Raw genomic sequence first — 22,171 nt, 5'->3', positions numbered from 1 at the left:
TTCTGCTCCACCAAGACTTTCCTCCCGATCCTCGCTCTTGCAAGCTTGGGCAGTGGTAGCTCCAGAGTCTGCTGGACTCGCCTCAGGGTAGCGCACACTGCGCTTGCTCGCTTGCAGATCTGGTGACACTGCGTCTGGACTCGCAGTCTTATCAGAAGATGGCTTAGAGCTGCTTACCGGTGCATCGACTACTCGAATCGCACCAACATTCGTGTCGGCAGCAAATCTCATGCCGCTCTGAGTCAACGAGTTGCTGCTATAGATCGTATTTGGCGTCGAGCGAGGAGTGCTCACGCCTTCACAGACAGAGCTCGAATCACTGAGTGCTGCATGCAGTCTCCGCGAAGCAGTCTTAGCAGCATTGCTGTCTCTTCGCTTCCTGCCTTGTTCACTGCGCTCGAGGAGATCCAGATAGAGCTGGCTGTCCCTGCCGTCTTCGGTCTGCATAAGGAACTTGGCAAATTTTCTCGCGTCCTCCCGCTTCTGTCGTTTCCGCTGCAAGTTCTGAAGACTTCTGAATGGACCTTCTGCTGGCGTTGATATGAGGTCAGGCTGTGGATCAGGTTCACACTCGCGCTTCTTTGGGATCTGACTGTTTTCGCGAGAGTTTTGCTGACCATCGTCCATAACATGAGTAGATCTGTCATTGCCGTTATTTGTTTCTTCCACAGGCACATCCTCTTCTGACTCGGCAGGTGGCCTTTTAAGGCTGTCTGAAGACCGTGTGAGGACCTGGAGGCCGACTTCATCGGTTTGTGTGGCCGTGGATATGATTTCCCTTCCTGTGCAGTTCCGAGGCTCGTCAACAGCGCTGAAATCCGTCTGGATCGCCCTCGAGACCATGCGTATCTTGCGGTTCGGGCTCTTCTTATGAATCTTGAACCTGTCTTGCTTGACTTTCAAAAGTGTTCTGAATCGTTGGCTTTCGTCCCGAGAAGCGCGGCTTTGCAGAAACTTCTCGAGCAAGTCTTTGACATCGCGATCGTAGATTGCCTCCTGGTGTACTTGCCAGATAGCAAGCGCTTTGTCGAGCTGTTTGCGCTCCAGAATATGGCTAATGCTTTTGTCGACTTGCTCCTGTAGTGACCGTGGCTGCGAGCTGGCGGGAAGTTCTGTGCTGTTGGGAGTAGCAGTGCCTTTCGTCTCTTTCGCCCCCTCCTCATGCCTCCAAGTTGGAGAGCACGTGCCTATACTGTGGTCTTGGTTGCTCTTCATACGATCATCCACCACTGCGTCATGCTCCGCCGCAACAGAATTCGCTCCAGTGCCTGTCTTTTCAAGTTTGCCCTGAGCTATGAGGTATGTCTCGGCGTCTCTTACGAAGCTTTGGAACAAGTCCGTCTCCTCAGCATTCGCGGCTTTCGCCAGAATTGTTTTGATGAGAATATTCAGACCCGCTCTTTCCATGGACCAAGTCTGCACTTGCTTGACTGCAGCTGCCAAATGCGATTCTTCCATTTCTGGCACCAGAAAAGCTGCTGCTGCAAGCATGCGTAGTAGCGTGACGGAATCGAGCTTAGCTGCTGCCCTTGTGTTGTCACTGACGGGCTTTGCGCTCTTCTGAGCCTCTGCGTTGCTTATCACAGCTTCAGTCTGTGCTTCAATGTCTCCGACAAAGCCCGGATATTCTGCTTTTGATCGTACTGGTATCGCCGTGTCATGGTGGGGTGAAGATCTGGGAGCAGTTGTCGCTTTAAGCATAGGGGATGATGGTATCTCTATCCCGCTATCGTGGGAGCTCGTAGACTTCGGAACTGGAGGTGATGAGACTGGCACACCACAGGGCTTTTCTGGCGTAGGGAGAACTGAGTCCTCCCCGCTGTCTGACGATGGAACCTGGAAACGTGGTGGAGGCCGCTGCTCCAGCGTCTTAGGTGCGATAGATGGTGCGGCAGCGCCAATGCCTTCCAGATCGAAGTCAAGCGTTGAAAGTGGTTCACTTAAAGCCTGTTCGATCTCCTCATCGTTGGCGATGAATTGTGAAGACTTGACAAGGTCGGGTGTTTCCAGTACGCGCTCCTCCAGTTCTGGCGTGCCTACCGGAGATTGCGCCCAAGTTCGTTCCCTGAATGTAGAAGGAAATCTCAGACGAGATTTCGACATTGCTGTTGAAGTAACCCTAGGCGAGAGATGTAAATTGAGGTTCCTGTGGTACTCTGCGATGGCGAAGGAGACGAGTGGATAAGACTGTGCACGGAATGTTGGTGGAGAAGCACAAGTGTCAGTCTTTGGGCTTTCGTGCCGCCCACTTTGCAGCGTGTGTGAAATGTGCTCGGACTTCAAGTCAGTGATAGCGTCTCTTTGATGTCGCGTTCAGATGCGAAATCGAGTTCAGATGAAGCAGGTCGGTCCATCGATGGACGGGAAAGTGACACGTCTCTACGCGTCCAACAGCTCTGGCAGGGCGAGGTGAGCTCGTGCAGCATATCCATGCTGTTCATCAAATCCCGACTAGGATAGCGGCCAGTATACTTCTCACGTATACTTTGGGACAGGTCAATTCGGATAGTGCGCCCGCGAAAGCTTGTCATCAGCCTCATGGTGTGCTATGCATTTGTTGCGATTAACAGACTCAAAGATGCACCATTGCATCTCCAGGAGGGAATTCGGCTTGAGGAAAGAAGGGCAATCGAGCTGCTACCTAGGTGGTGCCGTCTTTCGCGGGAAGAAACATCTGAATCAAGTAGGATATAAAGCCATGGCTCTCGCTTCTTGAGTTTCGAGAACTGAAATCCTTGCTTGCATAGCTTGCAACCTCGCCTTCGCATCCTGGACCCATCGGTACAGAGCTGTCCCTCTTTCCATCATGAATAAAGCGAAGTCGACGTATGCAGATGGGACCTCATTGTCAGCTACGACAGTCATAAAGGATCCCGGATCTGGCGTCACACTGCTCTCAAGTGAGAGAGAGCTGTATGTCATCATTGGACTATGCGTCCGGCTCCGGGGACGGTCGCTGGCGGGACTTTCGATGGAGCTTTTGGGTTCATCGTCAATAGCATTGTCGAAAGCATCGTGTGACAGCTTCATTCCAGTTTGCGCAAAACCCGCTACCCCCGCGATAGGAAGTGGTGCAAGATAATGTTGACTTCCAACGTTTGCCTTCTCAGTATCAGGCCAAGGGAGCAGTTCACGGGTCGACGCCAGCGCCTGAGCTAACGTAGGTAAGGTGGTGTTCTCGGCGTAGATGGAGCATTGCCAGCCTGTTGAAGCAGAATAGGGATGACCTGTATCGTGGTGTGTATATGATCTTATGCGACGTGGGTGAGGCTCGTGGTCTGCACCATTGCGTTCTTTGCCGCGGTTTTGGCATGCTTCAGACTTGCTCCTAGCTGTCGTCATTTGTTCATCGTCGTAGGTCCGGTAGCCGTCTGGGCCGATTGGCCCGCAGAGTCGTTTGCGTGGATTCAGCGAAGAGTCAGAACTACCTCGACGTCTCGTAACCATTGCGACGGTGTCGTAGCACAGATGAGGTTAACAAAAGTGTTTGCGCCAGTTGACTGCAAAGTGGAGCCTTTTGCATGTTGTGACTTGTGAGTTGTGACGAGCTGCTCGATCCAAGGTCCTGGTCTAGACTCTGGTTGAGGCACTTGGAGAACGAACGAGCGAGTCATTGAGCGATGTCCATTCCAGGACAAGTACCCTGGACCATGTCAATTCTCTTTTCTCCTTCTCAAGCTACGCTGCTACGGCCAACCGTTCGCTGCGCTGTGTATCTCCGTGCCCCGAAGCGCTTTTTTCAGGGCAACAACAACCAGCGTTCGCTGTGAATTTGGAGATTGGAAGGCTGCCCAAGGCTGCCCCTTGGCTGTGCCGCAAGGCCAGAGATCGTGTAGTATCAAGAGCATCCAGAACCGCTTAACGCTTGTCAAATTTGCTCTTTCTCGGAGCATCGCCAGGAGTCGAGCCAGTGCTCTTTGCAGGCACGAAATCGATCTTGTCCCCAGGTGCCCGGGCCTGTTTCTTTTCCCTTCGCTCGTTCTGTTTCATGAGGGTCTCGACATAGCATTCTTCTGGCCAGCGTACTGCTACTCCTAGCCCTTCTGGAAGCGAGGATCGATGGCTATCCTCCTGACTTATGCCCGCAAATTTCATGAGCTTTGGTAGCAGACTTGGGTTGCGCAGGCTGCTTGAGTTCTGCAAACGCTCGTTGAAGTGCAACCCTTTCTTCTTCAGTTCCAAGAACTTTTCAAACTTCTTAGTCGTTGCTGCCAATGCTGCAGCTTCTTCACTATTGCGAGCAGGAGGCAGTGGTGAATTGGGAATGTCAAAATTCGGTACAGTGGGCATAGTCAGCTCCCGGAGTCGTTGGCGCTCGTATGTGTATGGTGACAGCGGTGGCTCCGAGTCGTGCTCTGCTATATTTGACGCATCTGGTGGCGCTGAAGGTCCTGGTGCTGGTCCTGATGGCGAGATATCGGCAGTAGGTGTATTGATTGCAGCTGGCTGATGGTTTGCTGGTGCGATGGTATGCATAGGATGCGTTGCTGCTGGCAGTCAGTACCTTTTCAATAGGTGCCACTCTACAGATTACACACCGTCCTCTTGCGATGCTGTCGGTGCTGCTCCGGGGTCAATCTTGGCTATCTGGCATTTGTGCATCGTTAGTAGGTATCCGTGCCTTTGAGTCTGATGCATATAGCAGTCGCCTACCTTGGCCGGCTTCTCTGGCTGAATATCGTCTTCTTCATCGCTGCTGCCGTACGCGACCAGTCCATTCATCTTGGCAAAAGTAACTGAATGTAGTCAAAATGTTGACTTGGCAATTTTGTAGAAATCTTGATGCATATGATGAATCTCGGCTGCTCCCGACGCTAGCGACCGCGACCGCGTCAACTTGAGCTGCCTCCGACGTACTCATCAAGCTCGATCGACACACAGAAACATCACCACAAACACCACACCATCTCTCTGACCGCATCGCAACTCCCGCCGAAGCTCCATACGTCCGACACACACATTCCGGTCTCACCTGATCAACGATCAAGATGAACCACTTCCCGCAGGTACCTTTATAGCAACCAGCCATCACCAAATGCTTTAACCCATCTGACATGAGACCAGGCCTGGGGCAGACCGCGAGACGACATCTATGGCCACTACAACTCCGCATACCTCCCACAATCGCATGGCGGCACCCAACAACCCATCACCCACACTCAGTCGCCCATCGTGACCGGTACATCCGTCATCGCCCTCAAGTTCAAGTCCGGAGTTGTCATTGCCGCCGACAACCTCGCTTCGTATGGCTCACTCGCACGCTTTACTGATGTCCACAGACTGAAGCCGTTCAACAAGAAGGCAGTAGTCGGCTTCGGTGGCGACGTGTCGGACATGCAGTACATTGACCGCCTGCTCAAGAGCTTAGATGTGGAGGAGAACTACAGCACCGGCTCGCATACTGAGGAGAAGGGAGATGCGGACATGATGAGCGCGAAGAACTTGCACACCTACCTCGGCAAAGTCATGTACAAGCGTCGCTCCGACTTCAATCCTCTCTGGAATGCGCTGCTTGTGGCGGGTCTGGACGAGAAGGGCACACCATTCCTGGCATCAGCAGACTTGCTCGGCACGACATTTAGCGCACCAACTATGGCTACAGGCTTTGGTGCTCATCTTGCGCAGCCCATCCTGCGGAAATCGGTACCGGATGAGGAGGCGAGCAAGAACCTCGATCGGGAAACTGCGGTCAAGGCCATCAAGGATTGCATGAAGGTGTTGTTCTACAGAGATGCGAGGAGCATGAACGAGTACTCTATCGCAGTCATCGACGAGAAGGGAGTAGAGTTGCACGAGGACGAGAAGTTGGAGAACCAGAGCTGGGACTTTGCAGATCGGATCAGAGGCTATGGTACGCAGACAGTGTAAGATAAATGAGCGAGTAGTGGGTTGCGCAAGATGGATGAGGAAACCACGAAGACCTATATGAGCTCGCGTGATAGCCGCGATGTGGCTCTGGCATAGAGACGTCTGAGTATGTATACTACAACAAGCATGAGCTGCGACTACTTGAGCGGTGGCGCAGGTTTTACGTATAGCAACATTCACTTCCATTCGGCTTTGCTCGCGCAGCTATCGTCAGTACGCCTACAAACTCGTCACCAGGGAAAATTATGCGAATGAATCGCCATGGTCCTGATCCTGGCAAACATCTGTGGCTCCCGCTCTGGCTCACTCGTGCTCGCATCAAAACGTTGCTTCTGATATCTTCTCACTCAACCGCAGCATAACATCTCAAGTCCGTCCACGAAGCCACCGAGCTGCAGGTGCCGTAGGAGCAAGGGGAACTCATTCGCTAGGAGGGCTTTGCAGAAATATGAGCTCTGTGCAGTAACTTGGAAACGTGACGAGTGGCATGGAGTATAGATTGATAGAAATGTATTTCCAATGACCATCAGACGTGACAGTCGGAGAAACTTTACTCCGTGATGCGTAGCGAGCGTTGAACGACGATCAATTGCATATCACAAGACAAGCTTGGACTTTCGCCTCCACCCCCTTTTCTCTACCGACATCGACATCGCGCAAGATGTCTCACATTATTACAACAGTCATGCCTCGTAGCTCTCACTTCTTTGGTCCTCTCGACCATTGCGTGCTCTTGATTTCTTGGCGACATGCCTAGTCGCTCATTCCTGAATTTCCTGTTATTACTCTCCGCAGCCTCAGAGACAATACAAAAACGCGTCGATCGAAGCGGGTTGTATAAATTTGTGACTGTAGGTCTGCTGCAATACATCAAGAAAACCCCTCTCTGACCTATTCCAGCGCCCTGAAATCCGTGCTCCAAAATGGAACGTCAACATCCACCATCCAGACCTCGTTTCTCCCGGCTACTGGTTCGTTGCTCCACGCGAGCCTCTGGGTGCAAATGAACAGATGGGAGGCTGGATTGGACCAACCATCTACGACAACGCTGGAGAACTCGTCTGGAGTGGTGCCTCGACATTCCTCAAAACCAGGGTCGATGACTTCCGCATCAGCCATGTAGCAGGAGAATTACTCATGACCATGATCTGGGACGAACATGGCGCTGGCGTCATGATGAATTCTTCGTATGAGATCGTGAAGGCACGAGAATTCACGAGACCACATCTGATCAACATGCATGAATTTCATTTCGTGGACGATGGGAGGAGGGCTATCATTCTGCGCGGTAACAGGAAGAAGGCTGGAGCTGAGGATGCGAAGGCTGTGGGATTTGATGAGGAGACTTCCTGCATGGCCGAGTTCGATGGCTTTGAGGAGTTTGACACAACGACGTGGGAAAGGACTTTCCAATGGAGCTCCTTTGGTCGTATTGCCTTGAGCGAAAGCACTTGGCAGGACTCTCGTACCATCAGGGAGCGATGTGAAGAGGGTTGGGACTTTTTGCATGCCAATTCAGTCGACAAGAGCAGAGACGGAGACTTCTTCGTTTCTGCTCGGTTCACCAATGCCATCTACAAAATTTCGAAATTGGATGGTTCTATCATCTGGCGGCTGGGCGGTGTGGAATCTGACTTTGAAATGGGAGATCTTAACTTCACAGGTCAACATTCGGTCCGTTATGTCAGCGAGAACGAAACGCACACTCTCATCACGATCTTGGACAATGCTAAAATCGATGACCTGCCTCCTACTCACCAGTACTCGCGAGGACTACTCCTAGCTCTGGACACTACAACCAGTCCGATGACTGTGTCACTCGTCAGTGAATACTCTCATCCGTATGGGCCGGGAGGCTATGCCAAAGCTCGTGGCAACCTGCAAGCGCTGGAGAACGGCAACGTTTTCATCGGCTGGTCCGAGCAGGCCACTCTCAGTGAACATCTATCGAACGGCACCTTGATCATGGATGCTCAACTGAAACCGGATTGGCTTGGCTCATACCGGAACTACAAATTCCCATTTATCGGACAGCCAAAGCAGGAGGAGATCGCTGTGGTCTCAGCAGCACATTTTATTGATGGAGAGGTCACCACGGAAGTGTTTGTGAGCTGGAATGGTGCTACAGAAGTTGCATCCTGGAACCTGTATGATGCAAGTGAGGAAGAAGGCAAGAGACAAGTCTTGAACCTGGCAGCGAGGACTAGCTTTGAGACTCAAATCTTGGCTAGCGGATTCGCGGCGTATGTGGTGCTTGAAGCGTTCGATGTGGCAGGGAAAAGTCTCGGAGTATCGAAGGTGACTTATACTACGCCTCCAGAGAACCAGAATGCTAACGAGAAGCCCACGCATACGCATCAACACAAGAACGATGAAGGAGCTCCTGCAGCGGGCACCGACGACGACCTGATCAAAAACGTGCCTCCGACTCCAGCCGCCAAGATCCTCGAGGACGAAATTCTGGAGCATGCCGATCCAGCAGCCCACTCCAAGCTCACCTTCACGACACGGTACTTTGCAATCACCGCACTTTTAGCCGTAGCCCTCTTCGTAGCTCGGATTATCGTGAAGCGAAGAAGACTCATAGGACGCTTCGGCACGATGCAAAATATGCGAAGCTCATTTTTCGCCGATGATCCAGAAGCAGAGAAAGCAGTTCCTCGTCGATCGAGAGCTGCATCTATGCTTAAGCATCGACATAAGCCGTCGCGATGAAATGGCATTAGGAGATCATGGAATCCAATAGCAGAGACATGTTCGCCATGCGAATTCCGCATTTCGCCACACACCTCAATTCCAATGAAATTCTATCCCATCTATCATGCCAACCTTTCATCCGATGATCGACCTCATTCATGTCTCGCCCCAATCCACCATCCACTCCCCTCGCCATCTACCATACCTCATCACTGATCCTTCTTCCTCCCCAAATCCCCCCAAACACCCCGAACCCCTTTCGCAATCGCATGTCTTCCATCATACAAGGGATAAATCACCACGGCAAAAAGCGCGAAAAACTGCCACACAATACTCATCGTAACCCAGCTCTTGAAAAAGGTGCGACCAAAGATATAGTTCCTGTAGAGGGGTAAAGGCCACACGATGATGGTGACGAGAATATTGACAATGAGGAAGGCAATGGCGATTTTAAGCCAGGATTTGATGTGTCGAAGTGTGGCTTCGTCGAATGGATGGACGAGATGTTCCACTGAAGAGGTGCGGGAGGGATGGGTTGTGAGGTCGATTGTTTGTGGAGGTTCTTTTGAAACGGAGGAGGCGGGATTTGTCTTTTCCGCATCCTCGCCGATAATCTGACTGGCCTGACTCGAAGCCGGTTGGCTCTTATCCTCGATCAAATCAATTCTCAAGAATTCTCGGAAATCGAATTTCCGGGGACGAATGAATGAGATTAGGATTGAGAGGATGGCCGGGGTGAAGAGTGAGGTGAGAGAACCGTATAGTGCGGGCATTTGTTCGCTGGTGCTTGCGATGGAGACTTCGCCGAACATGGAGTAGGAAAGGCCGATCCAGACTGCTATTCCTGCAGCCAGGCCGATGAGTGGAGAGATGATGGCGGCTTCGCGGGTTTGACGCGACCAGAGGAGGGTGAAGATTACGGGGAAGATGCCGGAACTTGTGGTTACGGGGAGGAAGTAGAGGATCCAATTGCCGTTGGCGCCTATAGGGTGTCAGTGAGTGCAGAGATTTTTGGCGTGAGGGTATGCATACCTGCGTAATTCATTGCCAATGTCCAGCCGGCGATGACAAACCCGTATCCTATAACACCGGCATGGCTGACGGTCAGGATTTGGCGATCTGTTGCATCTCGATTGACGTATGTCCTGTAGAAGTCGAAGGATACAATACTGCTAACAGCGATGAGAGAACTGCTGACTGTACTGGTAATGTCCATGAAAATCAGAACCAAAATCGCAACGACAGCCGAGCCTCCGAAGAGCGACTTGATCACGTAAGGCATGACTAGGCCCGAATTGATTTGAGCTGAAGTCATGACTTCCGGATAGGTGACAAAGACAGGTGTGTTCTCAATGGCTCTCGCTGAAAGTCCGATCACGGTACCAATACCCCAAGGGACGGCGATAATGGCCGCCGAAGCCAGGTCGTATCCGGGCACAGTTGAGCGCACGTCAGACGCAAAGCTCTTCTGCCAGAAAGCCGTGTCCATGGTGACCAGAGCAAGATTGCAGACCTTGAGCACGACTCCGAAGATTGCGGCTTTGTAGGACTTGAAGGTCAGCAGGCTGCCCATGTAGTTGCCTTCTACGTGAACCCGGTCCTCATTGGCTCGTAGCTTGTCGTAGAGACCGCCAAGTCCGCCGACATGTTCGTTCGTGAGGACCTTGAGGGTCAGGTAGATCATGATGCTCAAAGCGATAGCTGTGTGGAGAAAGTCTGTGAGGAAAGTGGCCTTGATACCGCCGACAGCAGTGTAGACGACGACTGAGAAAAGTTAGAATATGGTTGTCGGTGTCCATTCCGATGCCAGCACTCACCTCCAGCAGGAATAAGAACTGTCGCTGCAACGATGTGCATTCCAGTAATGCCAGTGACGAGCTGTGCCGCAGTGATGACCATGGCCGAGCAACCGAAGACATTGTTGATCAGGTTGAGAAAGATGAAGACGATGTGTCCGATATTCCCATATCGTATGCGAACGAACTCCATGGATGTATGCGCGTATGGTACTCGAAGCTTTGCCACAATCCCTACATGACCATGTAGATGATCAGCAGATGTCTCGCATGCCATGTCGACGCTAGCTTGTGCATACCCAATACTGCCATCAAAGCGATCTGAAAGGTCAGGCCACTGGCGAACCATACTGGCGCGGCAATGCCCCATGAGTAAGCGAATACTGTCGAATACATGCTTTCGTTGATCCACATCCATCTTGAACGTGCATCTATCAGCGGCATAGCCCCATAAATTGTGTCGATTGCGTTCACTTACGAACTGAAGACTGCGCTTGCTGTCAGTCCAGTACCAATCGTTCGATTGGCCACCATGAACATTTCCGAGCGATCAGAGTCCTCCAGCAGGTACCGCTTCTGGACCCGGACCGAGATGAGGATCAGGATGGCAAACAGCGCTCCCAGTCCAATGATGATTCCATAGCCGGTGCCTTGGCTCACGAGTGCGACCTCTCCTGCGGCCATGTTTGGCAGATGATTGTGTCCTTCCAAGGATTGTTTCCAGGCACGAATGTCGACAAAACTTCACGGCCAGACTCTAGCATCATCTTAAAGCAGTCCATGTCCGCAGACCTGAACGACAAAACCGGGTGGTCGCTTGTGCGATCCCGCACGTTTGGGCACAACAAAACCTTATCCATTGCAACATTGAAGGATTGTGCGTGGAGAAGGGTGTTCGCGGCAGTCGCTTCCATGTGGCTTTGAAGCGTGGCATGGAATTGCCGACCTGGGGGAAGTTTGTCTGTGGAGGCGCTTCGTGAGATCCAGTCGTTGATCCTAGTTCGACATGGAGCGCAGAATGGCGTGATGCAGGATATCAAGCACGCACAAGCTACGAACCTCATCCGCGGCTTCTTCTCTAGCAGTGGCTTGGCTCCAGACTTGTTTTGTAGCGCTATTCTCGTGCTTAGCAACACATTATTTAATCGTGCAGAAGAAAGCGTGAGATGGGAATGCTTTGTGCTCGCCACGACTATCACGTCTTCGCCTGGTTGAACTCTATTTCGAGTTTCTTGCGAGGAAGCAGGTGAAAGCAACAATTAGACCCAAGTATCACGTTGTTCGGGATGCGATGGGACTCAGAAGGCCAGAATACGCGGAGAGGAAGTGGATTGAATTGGTGGAGATGGAGATGTACGTAACGGTATCTTGATTGCCACTCCTGCGCTCTGCATCAAATGCTCGAGACAAGACTGCTGTCTGCGACCTGTCGCCCCACTGCTCGAAGTGTGTTGAAAGATGCCATCTCTTTGGTATCATCTGGTCGAGTACCTTCTGGAGGCCCCATCTCCTTGCGCTTCTGTCGTGTTGTTCGAGCCATATGAGCCAGCGCTTGTTGTGGGTGGCGAGCGAGTGTGATCGGTCTGAAGCGTTGATATATTGCCTTCGATGACAAGGCAACAACCAGGCAGCTGCGACGCCAAGACCCACTGTTTCGGGCGGAGGGCTCTCAGAAATGATCCAATGCCTTTGCGAATCCGGATTCTACTTGACCGGCCATTGCTATCTCTTGCCGAAATATTCGTGAATACAAGCCGTCTCCGGCCTTCACTCTCAATACGTTATTTCCACGGCGGCGTGTGAAGATATCGCAGATCGCTGCCTGTTGTCCCATGACAGAGCAGCAGCACCCATCTCGCAGCTCATGCTATGCTGAGCCAACACCTTGTAATACTCATCGCCTCTTCATCTCAATCCCCGTCAAGTTCTTAATCTCGCCTTCCAGAGATTTGATCTCATCCTGCTTCTCCTTCTTGACCTCGATGGTTTCCAGCTTAAGCCAGCTCCAGTATAGCGCTTGAAAGGTAACCATCGCAATCAGGAAATTGTAAGCCACTGCTCGTCCTGCGCCACCGCTTGTGTACACCTCTCGATGCGGGTTTGGACGTTGCGCTGGTTCAGGAGAGAGAGATGGTGCTTGGTACTGAGGTTGTTGTTCTTGGCGCAGAGCAGGACGCGTTGTGAAAGAGCGTGATGATCGTGGTGGCCGGAAAGGCCGCAGAGCTGTCTTTCGCAGCATCGTATGTTATCGAAGCGTTTGATGCGTGATGGAGTACGACGAAGGAGGGCGATGTGAAGGAGAGCTCAAGCAGCTTTCCACAGTTCCACTTCAGCGGTCTGTGCGCGGCTTCCGAGCGACTTCGCTGTTGGTGTTTTGTTCCTGAATGCTCGCGACATCAAACATCATTCAATTGATTCATTATTACACGGTCGAATTCACCGGCTGGTGTTCCGGACCTCAGTCAAGCATTATATAAAAAGCATAGGGACTTTCATATGAACATATGTTGAAGACAAGGCTCCCATCTAGGTGGCCCCACGACGAGTATAAATGAATGATGCATGCATGAGCCAACTGGCGGCGCTGCCAACACATTGTGAATGTCACAAGGCTTGTCGTCACATGCAATGACACATATCCGCTGAATTCACATTCCAATTTGCAAACATGTGAGTGTGGTCTGTTCCGAACGTTTCAAGCTCTGTAAAACATTGCTCTTCGACCAACGAAACAGTTCTTCTTCTTCTTCCATAATCACCAGAGAGGATTCCCACCGCTGGTTGGTGCTCGCTGCTTTTGGGCTGGAAAGTCGCTCAAAGATGCTTTGTAGACCAAGGCGGTAGAGTGAACGATAGGTGAAAGCGTGATCGATTGTAGTTTGGAGCGATAGAACAGATTAAGTGAAGATGTGTGCATTTAGATGCGTAAGATATCAAGTGAAAGATCGGTGAAAGCGAAATCGATTGTAGTTTGGAGCGATAGAATGGGTTGAGTGAAGTGAAGATGTGTACAGATATGTGCGTGAAATATAAAATTGGAGTCCGTTTCTCTTCACATTCTCCTAGCCTCGAATGCTCCCCAAGATCCAGGACATGAATGAGCATTTGAGAGCAAATATTTTTTGTTCGTCAATGCCACGAGAGGCATTGGTCTTCATAGCCTCGGTCATGTACCAATCCGTAACGTCTCTTCATCTCCTCTGACCCATACTCTCCCCGAAGACGCCTTCCGAATATCCCTCATACCGCAGAACCAATCAGCCTCTCACAGACCTGCCGGTTCGTCGTACACATTTTCCGAGTCTGACATCCACCCATCTTTTCCGATGCAACCGTAAACAGTCATCAGGACGGTCAAGAAGCGAACCCATAGCCACATGTATACAATCCTCAATCCTCCTTCGGCATCACCATATCTTCACCATTACTCTCAGTAACATCCAGCGCAACCAGAAACCTACTAACCATATTATAACCCGCAACCGTAATCGTCAACTCCATAACCTGCTTATCATTCCACCTCTTCTTCAATTTACTCATCACATCTTCCGCAACTTTTATTTCTTTCGTACTCTGATACGTAAACTCCAGAACCTCCCTCTCCTCCTCACTCAGTACCTCCTCATTCTTCACATCTTTATCAAGAACAGCTTGAAGGGCCGGCCGACTAGCTCCAGCTTTCAATGCGATTGGAGCGTGAGCTTTCCACTCGTAGACTGCGGTGTTGAGGACTGCGATGTAGCAGATTGCTAGTTCGGCGACATGTAAAGGGAAGGAAGATTTGGTGCGGATTGCGCCCAGCAAGGTGTTGTAGCCGTCTGCGATTTGGGGGTTGTGGAGGAGGGCCAGGTCGAGGGGGATCAGAGGGCGGGGTTTGCGGCGTTCTGCGATGCGGTTGTAGATGTCTTGGGTCTCTTGGGAGGCGTCTGTCGGAGGGGTTGAGGAGGCGTAGGGGATGCGCATTTTGGGTACTGCAGTTGTGGTGAATGGTCTTTTGCTAATTCTGGAAATGGGTAGGATGCGGAGCATAGGAGAGAGAAGGTGAGGGAAGGGGGCAAAGAGCTGTTTACTTGGACCTAGGTGGAGGAGCGCTTTTGCTTCGGCTTACGGTTCGGCAATCGAGTGAGGTCGAGTCTACCTCAAGATTCTGGCATTCTGGCCAGCAACTGGGAGCGCCGCGATGTATGACTCTGCTATACATATCGAGCAGAGCTGGATATTTTGCAGACAATGGTCTTTCTCTAGCACCGAATGCCGAGCGTCTTGTATCGAGCGATCAGAGGCATGCGACCTCCCACTCAACCTGGGATCTAGCCATCTCGCCGACGTCCCAAGGTCATATCGCAGGGCGTCAGTTCCCCATACTCCGTGCATCAGAGGGAAATATGTGCGACAGAAACATCACCTCCGGAGGGCAATTGCAACGCGACTTCGCGAGATGCGGCGTGATGGTTGGACCCTTGGACCCTCGCAATTGATGAGAAGCAGGGGTGTCCCGTTCCTGCATGACTAGCGCCAAAAAGTGACGCGACTGCCGAAATGTTAAATCTCGTACGATAGCACCTGCCCATGGACCACTCGAACATCACTGAAGGGTAATCATTCAAGATCTTGGTGATTTGGCCTAACCCCCTACACCAACATCAACATCACTGACTCCGCGCAATGGGGCTCCTCCAGGACGCCGCGGCGCTTTTCGACGCGCAATTTGGCCAGACAGCGACATGGAAACTAGTCCCCCTCGGCTTCAGCATCTTCTTCGCCGTATCCGTGTTGCTTAACGTGTTGCGCCAGCTGCTCTTCAGAAATCCAAACGAACCTCCGCTAGTATTCCACTACGTGCCCTTCATTGGCAGCACTATCTCCTATGGCATCGACCCCTACAAGTTCTTCTTCGCCTGCCGTCAAAAATACGGAGATTGCTTCACTTTCATCCTCCTTGGCAAGAAGACCACCGTGGTGCTGGGGACTAAAGGCAACGTCTTTATCTTGAATGGAAAGCTCAAGGACGTCAATGCCGAGGAGATCTATAGCCCACTTACTACGCCAGTATTCGGCACAGATGTCGTCTACGATTGTCCCAATTCGAAGCTCATGGAGCAGAAGAAGGTGCGTGCACACAATAAGCTGGATTTATGACAATGCTAACTTATACAGTTCGTCAAATATGGTCAGTGACTTGACTCCGCCGCGTCTGAGACAGCGCTCTCAACATGAGCTTCCACTTTGGAGCGATACACTTGCTAACCTGCGCCTCCAGGCCTCACCTCCTCCGCCCTCCAGTCCTACGTTAAATTGATCACCAAAGAGACCAAAGACTTCTTCTCCAAGGACAATCCAAGCAAGAAATTCGCATCCACCCACGGCACCGTCGACCTCCCGCCTGCTATGGCTGAGCTTACTATCTACACCGCCAGCCGTTCGCTCCAGGGCAAAGAAGTCCGCGAAAAATTCGACTCCTCCTTTGCCGACCTCTACCACGATCTCGACATGGGCTTCACTCCCATCAACTTCATGCTTCCATGGGCTCCACTGCCACAGAATAGAGCACGCGATCGCGCACAGAAGAAGATGGCGGAAGTCTACACAGCGATCATCAAAGAGCGACGCGAAAAGGGCGAGCCTACTTCGGGAGAGAAAGAGCAGGACATGATTTGGAATCTGATGCAATGTCAGTACAAGAATGGTCAAGCAATTCCAGATAAGGAGATTGCGCACATGATGATTGCCCTTCTCATGGCTGGTCAACACTCGTCCTCGTCCACCTCATGCTGGATCCTTCTCCGACTGGCTTCGCGACCAGATATCCAGGATGAGCTCCTTCAAGAACAGAAGGATGTGCTTGGCGTCAACGCAGATGGATCAATCAAGGAGTTAACGTACGCCGACATCTCGCGCCTTCCACTCCTCAATCAAGTTGTCAAGGAGACACTCCGCCTTCATGCTCCCATCCATTCTATTCTGCGACAAGTCAAGTCTCCGATGCCACTCGAAGGTACACCATACGTTGTCCCGACCACACACTCCCTCCTTGCTGCACCCGGTGCTACCTCACGAATGGACGAGCACTTCCCCGAAGCTATGCTGTGGGAACCCCACCGATGGGACGAGAACCCAAGTGAGAAGTACGCACATCTCGCACCAAAGCATGTCAAGGAGGGCGTCGCCGAAGAGACTGAAGATTACGGCTATGGTCTCGTCAGCAAAGGCGCCGCATCACCATATCTGCCATTCGGTGCTGGCCGACATAGATGCATCGGCGAGCAATTCGCCTATGTCCAGCTCCAGACCATCACCTCGGAAGTGATTCGCGATTTCAAGCTCTACAATGTCGACGGCAGCGACAAAGTTGTCGGCACAGATTACAGTTCGTTGTTCAGCAGACCTCTCTCGCCAGCCGTCGTGCGATGGGAGAGGAGAGAAAAGAAATAGATTTCACAGTAAGAGTATGTTAATGCTAATCAGACAACTATATCCATATCTGCAGCTTCCCTCCATCTGTCACACGATAACATTCTATAAGAAGAACCAACCTGCAGCGCACTACCAACGCAGCCACAGGCATCCCTTTGTCTCGGTAAAGGCACCGCGGTTAAGCCAGTCAATTCAACTCCCAAGCGCTTGGATTGTGCCAAGCAATCTCGAAATATGCAGTGTCGCCTGGCCAATTCACTTTAGCTCGACACGCTAAGAAATCCTTTGTCAGGGCTGAGTATGGGTCCGTGTTGAGCTGAACAGAAGAAATGTCGACGAACTCCGCCTGAACAGGGAAACACCAATTTTCGTCGCAGTCTACGATGCTGCTCTCAGCAATTGCAGGCACAATCTTCGTCAGCTTCACATCCGCCGATTACACACAATTCTACTTCAACTCCAGCAATGGCTGCGACGGTCTCGCTTTCGGCTGCGAAGCACCTTTCTCCATGTGCGCTTACGATAGCGTAAAAGACAAATACTACTGTTGTTCTGGAGAATATTATAACGCATGTCGCGCGTTTTCTACTTCTTGTACCGACTCCGCAAGCACGCAGACTTGTGGCGATGGAAGCTGGTGTTGTTTGAGTGAGACTAGTGGGGAGAGGTGTACGAGTCGGAGTGGTAAGGAATATATCTAATCTACACGACAATCCAAGAATACTAGGCACGCGGGAAATATTGACAAGGTCATAGGTCAAATCAACGTCTGCGTCGCAACACAAGACAATCTCATTGCTGATGTTTCACAACTTTTGATGAATGAGACTTATTCGAGCCTTACTGCTGCAAACCCTTCTGCGACCACATACTCGGTGGATGTCACATCGCTCGTCGCACTAGCCACATCCTCCTCCTCTTCTTCAATCGCTACAACATCAACAGCATCCGTTTCCTCAACCTCATCCACAGCTAGCCCTGTATCCGCCGCCGCAGCCCCGCGCGGGACCCCAATAGCCACAGGAGCCATCGCCGGCGGCGTCGTGGGTGGAGTTGCCGGGCTCGCAATTATCGGGGGTGCGATATGGTTCTTCCTCAGAAGATCGAAAAAGGCGAAATCGAAATCTAAGAACCAAGATCTGTCTTCTCCTACAGCTGCTGAGAAACGTGATCAGTTCCCGGGCTCTGGTGGTTTCCAAAGTCCTGCGCCACAATATGAGGTTGCGGAAATGGAAGGTACGAGGGAGGTTGGGGAGATGGCGGGGAGTCGTGCTGGTGAGAGGAAATTTTTGATGAGAGGGGAGGTTAGTGAGATGCCTGGGGGGAGGGATGAGGTTAGGGAGCTACCTGGGTGAGGAGGTGAGAAATGGAATGAGCTATGTTGGTTGAGGGAAAATAATTGCATGTGGGAAAGTGGATGGCTGGGTATGGGGAGGTAGTAGTTCTGGAAGGAGTGTAGGGAAAGAGATATATGTGCTAGATGTGAGCCGTAGAAGGTGGAAGAGATGCGAAGGACAAGCATGACGGGAAGAATGGATGATTGTGCAAGCCGTGATATTGGCCGGGCTAGCTGCAAGTCTGTCCGCTGGAACTATCCTATACCCTCCAACTCCATCGCTGAGCCATCTACATGTTCCGACTCAAGCTCTGTACATTTCAATTAGCTCCATTTCTCGCATCTTATGCAGTAGACTTCGGTGGGTCGACGAACGTGGTTTGAGTGACAGTAGGCGTCGGCTGAGCAGAAACGACATTACCCGAAGCATCCTCTGTGATGAATTTTATCGATGTAGCGGTGCTACGTTCTGGCGCCACGGTTACGATCGCGATGCTTTGAGACTCGGAAGAAGTGGTTGACGATGCAAGAGATCCGAGGATAGCAGCGATATCCGTGATGGCTGCTGCTGTGTCGGCCGAGGAGGAAGATGTGCTGCTGCTTCTCTGTGTTGGAGGAAAGGTGACGAATTGTGTCATGATTTCCGTTCCTTGATGAGCTGGTCCTTGTCCTGGCACGATGAAATTTGGAGCGTTGATGATCGATGGTGCTTGGTTGTGTTCGCATACAGCAGAAGTCGTTGCGATTCCAGCCCCGGCCCATGGGAAGAGTCGGCTTGGAGCGTTGTTGTAGAGACCTATGACTGTGTAGGCGAAGAGGATCGTGCTTTCGAAGAAGAGGATGATTGCGAAGATTATGAAGAGGGGCATTGGGATGAAGACTCCGGATTGTCGCTTTGGTTCGGGGTAGTATTCTCGAACGTATTCGCGTGGTGGTGGCTGGGGTGCTGGAGCTGGGCTCGAGCCGAAGAGTGTTGAGAAGCGTGGTGGGTGGTCTTTCTTCTCGCTCAGCTCATGGTCTTGGACGTGTGGCTGAGGTGACGGGCAGCCTTTCTTTTTGAGATCCATGTTGGCGTCGATGGCTTCTGCTGGTGGCGCTCGGCCTGGTTGGCAGTCGTCGGTCTCGTACATGTTGTCGTTGAGACTTTTTTCGAAAATTTCTTGGAAGTGCATGTGGAGGGATGAAGAGTTTTCTCCAACGGTCGATAGATGTTGAAATATGGTGATCGGCCGTCAAGTCGTAAGTGTCGTGAGCAATTGCCTGCAACTGCTTTGAATGTCTGCCGTCAAAGAGGTGGAGTGCAAACACGGTTTAATATTTCTCGAGTGCGCGCAGCGCTTTATGTCTCATTAAAAGCAACGGCTCAAACAAAGGCGTTGTCTGTTGTCTTAACGAAAGTGCTTGTCCAGCAAAGCAGTATTAACAAAGGTCTTGTGTGAAGAGATGGACAAGTGAATGTTGAAAGAAGGCAAAACTACGTATCGTGGACGAGTGAATGGAGGATGTCAGGTCAATTCACGAAAGGTGCAGTATGCTATGAGAGCCTGCGTCGTGGATGTTGCCAACGTATGTCGCCTGTAGGTCGGCATGACTGGCGTCCAATGGTTTTTGTGGTGAAGGGTGTGTGGGCGCATATCGTGTAGTACGGGCGTGTCTCGCATCACGCATCCTGGTCTCGCGGCGAACGGTTCGCTGTCAGTGTAGAAGTTTTGGGAGGGAGGTGAAGCTGTTTGAGCTTGAAGGTAGAGCGCCTGAGAAGGCGTTCTGATTGGCTGGCCAAATTTAGCTTTGTAAAGGTCTTTGGACACCTGAGGCTCCAACAAGAGGCCTGAATTTTGACCTCACAATACTCACGCCGATAAGTACACCACGAATGGACCGGTCACGAGAATAACACGCAGTATAATACACGAGCAGCCGCTTCATGATGCTTGGATTGCTCGCACAGCGATACACTGCACATTTTACGACACCAACCCCAACCCCAATAATTAACCTGTAACGGCTTGTGCTTAGGTCGGTCTTCCGGTTGCTGGATCGAAGGAAGCGGCTTGTTATGATTACGATACGGCGGTCAACACATGTTGTCTGTCTGTCTGTAACATGGTCGTCCATTATGACATACTCGTTTTCAACACCAAGAGGAGCAAATATCTCAACCAAAGTACGGAGCCTCAGCCTTATACCCCATATTCTGCACAATACTATGCTGCATTTTCCAAGCTCCATCCTGAATCACCCAAATGTCATCACACATGTAATAGATCCTAAAAGTCTTGGTGATGTCTTTCAATGCACTTTCCACCCAATGCGACCATGTAATGCTGGTCCAAGAATTAGCACTTGCAGCCATTCACGCAGATCCATTCAGCTTACTATGTGATGACTCTAGCCTTGGTCGGAGTCTGCAGCTCTTTGACATAGAGGTTTGTGACGAGGTGTTCGGTCTTCGCGTTTTTACCGGCGGCGCTGATAGCAGCTGTGACTTCGTCTAGACCGACTGATTTCCCTCCGTAGGCTCCCAGGCTTGAGCTGTCGTAGTAGATGTCTTTTGCTGCAAGTTGGAGGGTCGAGGTCAGCAGAGGTTTCGGGCGAACGTATTCTTGTGTGACACTTACTCATGACTTCCCCAAGTGCCGTCCAGTTCTTGCTGTCAATGGTCCATGATGCCTTGTATCCGGCTTGCGTGAGCCCTTCCACGGCCGATGCGTATTGTGTTCCCATATAACCTTTCGGCGCCGTCGAGTACGCTGCAACGATGCTGGTGACAGACACCAAGAAGAAAGTGAGCCCGAGCATGATGGTGGAATGGAGATTTGAAGGCGATGACCGTGACCAAGAGATTTCTACACCTAATATATAGCGATGATGATTCTCCTCGGATCACAATCGCTCCTTTTAGACTTGAAGTTCAAGATACGGGTACAGCCTGCTGAGAAGGAATGGGAGATCGCAGGCAAGTCCACAATCATACCACTTCAAGCCATGTTGCTATTCTTACCGACCGTTGTGCCGTTGGCGCCTTCGGGTCTGAGATCGCCGTGATCGAATCTTCACTGTGTTCGTTTTCGTATGCCACATGATCCGCAAGCTCAGCTCCTGATGATGATGGCTTCCTGTTGGTGCTCCTGAACAGGCAGTCGCCTTAATCGATATTGTGCAAAGGGAATAATAAGATTCAGTGAATATCTTGGCAAGAGCTGAAGCGCGGCTGGGAAAGCTGAGAGCCTACTTGGTGCCATGGTTGGGCCGATATATACTGCCGCGTGGCCCAGACAAGGAGCAAACAAGATCCAAGCATCCAAAAGCCCGCAATGTGAGATTTTGTGCTTAAAGAATCGGGCAGAGAACATCGTGAGACATGAGGAACGCCACACAGCTTCGGCGGCGGCACATTTCAAAGGCATCTGCGCGAAAGCTTGACCGTGTGCAGGTCCTGAAAGAGGTCACACCGTCACGGCATGCCCATTCCTGTTGGTCGAAGACGGACACCCAGTAGTGTTATCCTCATGTCATTCAAAGAGATCGAGCTTGTGGTTTCCATGAACACCGACACGTCGCGGGTCAAGGGCCAGTCCTCGCCGTGCTCTTGAACCCACGACAACAATGCCGGACGCAGTATTTCCGCCCGGACTTTTCAACATCGCCCATATCTTCTGCTCGAGTTCTGATGAGAGCATCAGGATATCCTCCCGGACAGTCTAACCATCTAGGCCTTGATTTGCTCTATAGCCTGCCATCGCAACATCCGCCGCGCCGCGCCGAGTTCACGTTCGCGAATCGACAGGAATGGGAGGGAAACTCGTCATCAATCTCGCTCTCCGTACACCCGGTCGCTTTTGTGTTGTCGCGCTTAGGTACTCTGAGGAGCACAGGCTCGCAATGCAGAAAGCCATTCCCTGGTGACCTGCTCAGGATATGCTCGATACGAAGATGATGCCATCCGGCGCTGATCGACCGTGGAGCCGGTGATTACAGATGATGGAATGGAGCTGCGCGCAGCAGTGGGGCGAGTGTCCAAGTGAAAAAATGGAGAGAGAGAGAGACGGTCAAAGGCCAA

General features: G+C 51.5%; 10 protein-coding genes across 10 annotated transcripts; 4 read left to right on the top strand and 6 right to left on the bottom strand.

The window, feature by feature from the left end:
* Positions 1 to 3,858: 3,858 nt before the first annotated feature.
* Positions 3,859 to 4,722, bottom strand: MYCFIDRAFT_89874 (uncharacterized protein; the record flags this gene model as incomplete). The annotated part of the gene is made up of 3 exons (XM_007931051.1): positions 3,859 to 4,457; positions 4,539 to 4,587; positions 4,654 to 4,722. The coding sequence occupies 3 exons, from the start codon at positions 4,720 to 4,722 to the stop codon at positions 3,859 to 3,861; spliced, it is 717 nt and encodes a 238-aa protein (XP_007929242.1).
* A 266-nt stretch (positions 4,723 to 4,988) lies between these two features.
* On the top strand, positions 4,989 to 5,868 carry MYCFIDRAFT_63440 (uncharacterized protein; the record flags this gene model as incomplete). The annotated part of the gene is made up of 2 exons (XM_007930685.1): positions 4,989 to 5,006; positions 5,065 to 5,868. The coding sequence occupies 2 exons, from the start codon at positions 4,989 to 4,991 to the stop codon at positions 5,866 to 5,868; spliced, it is 822 nt and encodes a 273-aa protein (XP_007928876.1).
* Positions 5,869 to 5,994: 126 nt separating this feature from the next.
* MYCFIDRAFT_77993 (uncharacterized protein) lies at positions 5,995 to 8,583 on the top strand (the record flags this gene model as incomplete). The annotated part of the gene is made up of 2 exons (XM_007930732.1): positions 5,995 to 6,081; positions 6,769 to 8,583. The coding sequence occupies 2 exons, from the start codon at positions 5,995 to 5,997 to the stop codon at positions 8,581 to 8,583; spliced, it is 1,902 nt and encodes a 633-aa protein (XP_007928923.1).
* A 59-nt stretch (positions 8,584 to 8,642) lies between these two features.
* Positions 8,643 to 11,045, bottom strand: MYCFIDRAFT_86816 (uncharacterized protein; the record flags this gene model as incomplete). The annotated part of the gene is made up of 5 exons (XM_007931050.1): positions 8,643 to 9,547; positions 9,598 to 10,329; positions 10,383 to 10,595; positions 10,661 to 10,779; positions 10,840 to 11,045. The coding sequence occupies 5 exons, from the start codon at positions 11,043 to 11,045 to the stop codon at positions 8,775 to 8,777; spliced, it is 2,043 nt and encodes a 680-aa protein (XP_007929241.1). The 3' UTR covers positions 8,643 to 8,774.
* Positions 11,046 to 11,677: 632 nt separating this feature from the next.
* Positions 11,678 to 12,617, bottom strand: MYCFIDRAFT_212002 (uncharacterized protein). The gene has a single exon (XM_007931049.1). The coding sequence runs from the start codon at positions 12,598 to 12,600 to the stop codon at positions 12,256 to 12,258; it is 345 nt and encodes a 114-aa protein (XP_007929240.1). The 5' UTR covers positions 12,601 to 12,617; the 3' UTR covers positions 11,678 to 12,255.
* Positions 12,618 to 13,751: 1,134 nt separating this feature from the next.
* On the bottom strand, positions 13,752 to 14,324 carry MYCFIDRAFT_63438 (uncharacterized protein; the record flags this gene model as incomplete). Its single annotated transcript, XM_007930684.1, has 1 exon — positions 13,752 to 14,324. The coding sequence occupies one exon, from the start codon at positions 14,322 to 14,324 to the stop codon at positions 13,752 to 13,754; it is 573 nt and encodes a 190-aa protein (XP_007928875.1).
* Positions 14,325 to 15,026: 702 nt separating this feature from the next.
* CYP51 (lanosterol 14-alpha-demethylase) lies at positions 15,027 to 16,793 on the top strand (the record flags this gene model as incomplete). The annotated part of the gene is made up of 3 exons (XM_007930561.1): positions 15,027 to 15,470; positions 15,519 to 15,531; positions 15,622 to 16,793. 3 exons carry the CDS (start codon positions 15,027 to 15,029, stop codon positions 16,791 to 16,793), a joined length of 1,629 nt encoding a protein of 542 aa, XP_007928752.1.
* A 331-nt stretch (positions 16,794 to 17,124) lies between these two features.
* On the top strand, positions 17,125 to 19,600 carry MYCFIDRAFT_204508 (uncharacterized protein). Its single transcript, XM_007931048.1, has 2 exons — positions 17,125 to 17,459; positions 17,532 to 19,600. Exons 1-2 carry the CDS (start codon positions 17,159 to 17,161, stop codon positions 18,128 to 18,130), a joined length of 900 nt encoding a protein of 299 aa, XP_007929239.1. The 5' UTR covers positions 17,125 to 17,158; the 3' UTR covers positions 18,131 to 19,600.
* On the bottom strand, positions 17,636 to 19,600 carry MYCFIDRAFT_212000 (uncharacterized protein). Its single transcript, XM_007931047.1, has one exon. The coding sequence runs from the start codon at positions 19,281 to 19,283 to the stop codon at positions 18,456 to 18,458; it is 828 nt and encodes a 275-aa protein (XP_007929238.1). The 5' UTR covers positions 19,284 to 19,600; the 3' UTR covers positions 17,636 to 18,455.
* A 544-nt stretch (positions 19,601 to 20,144) lies between these two features.
* On the bottom strand, positions 20,145 to 20,835 carry MYCFIDRAFT_156019 (uncharacterized protein; the record flags this gene model as incomplete). The annotated part of the gene is made up of 3 exons (XM_007931046.1): positions 20,145 to 20,435; positions 20,488 to 20,665; positions 20,730 to 20,835. 3 exons carry the CDS (start codon positions 20,833 to 20,835, stop codon positions 20,267 to 20,269), a joined length of 453 nt encoding a protein of 150 aa, XP_007929237.1. The 3' UTR covers positions 20,145 to 20,266.
* Positions 20,836 to 22,171: the final 1,336 nt, after the last annotated feature.

This window comes from Pseudocercospora fijiensis, assembly GCF_000340215.1.
Source record: "Pseudocercospora fijiensis CIRAD86 unplaced genomic scaffold MYCFIscaffold_7, whole genome shotgun sequence".
In the NCBI taxonomy this organism is placed as follows: domain Eukaryota; kingdom Fungi; phylum Ascomycota; class Dothideomycetes; order Mycosphaerellales; family Mycosphaerellaceae; genus Pseudocercospora; species Pseudocercospora fijiensis.
Note: the sequence above shows the minus strand (reverse complement) of the source record. Positions and strands in the feature narration are given on the sequence as shown.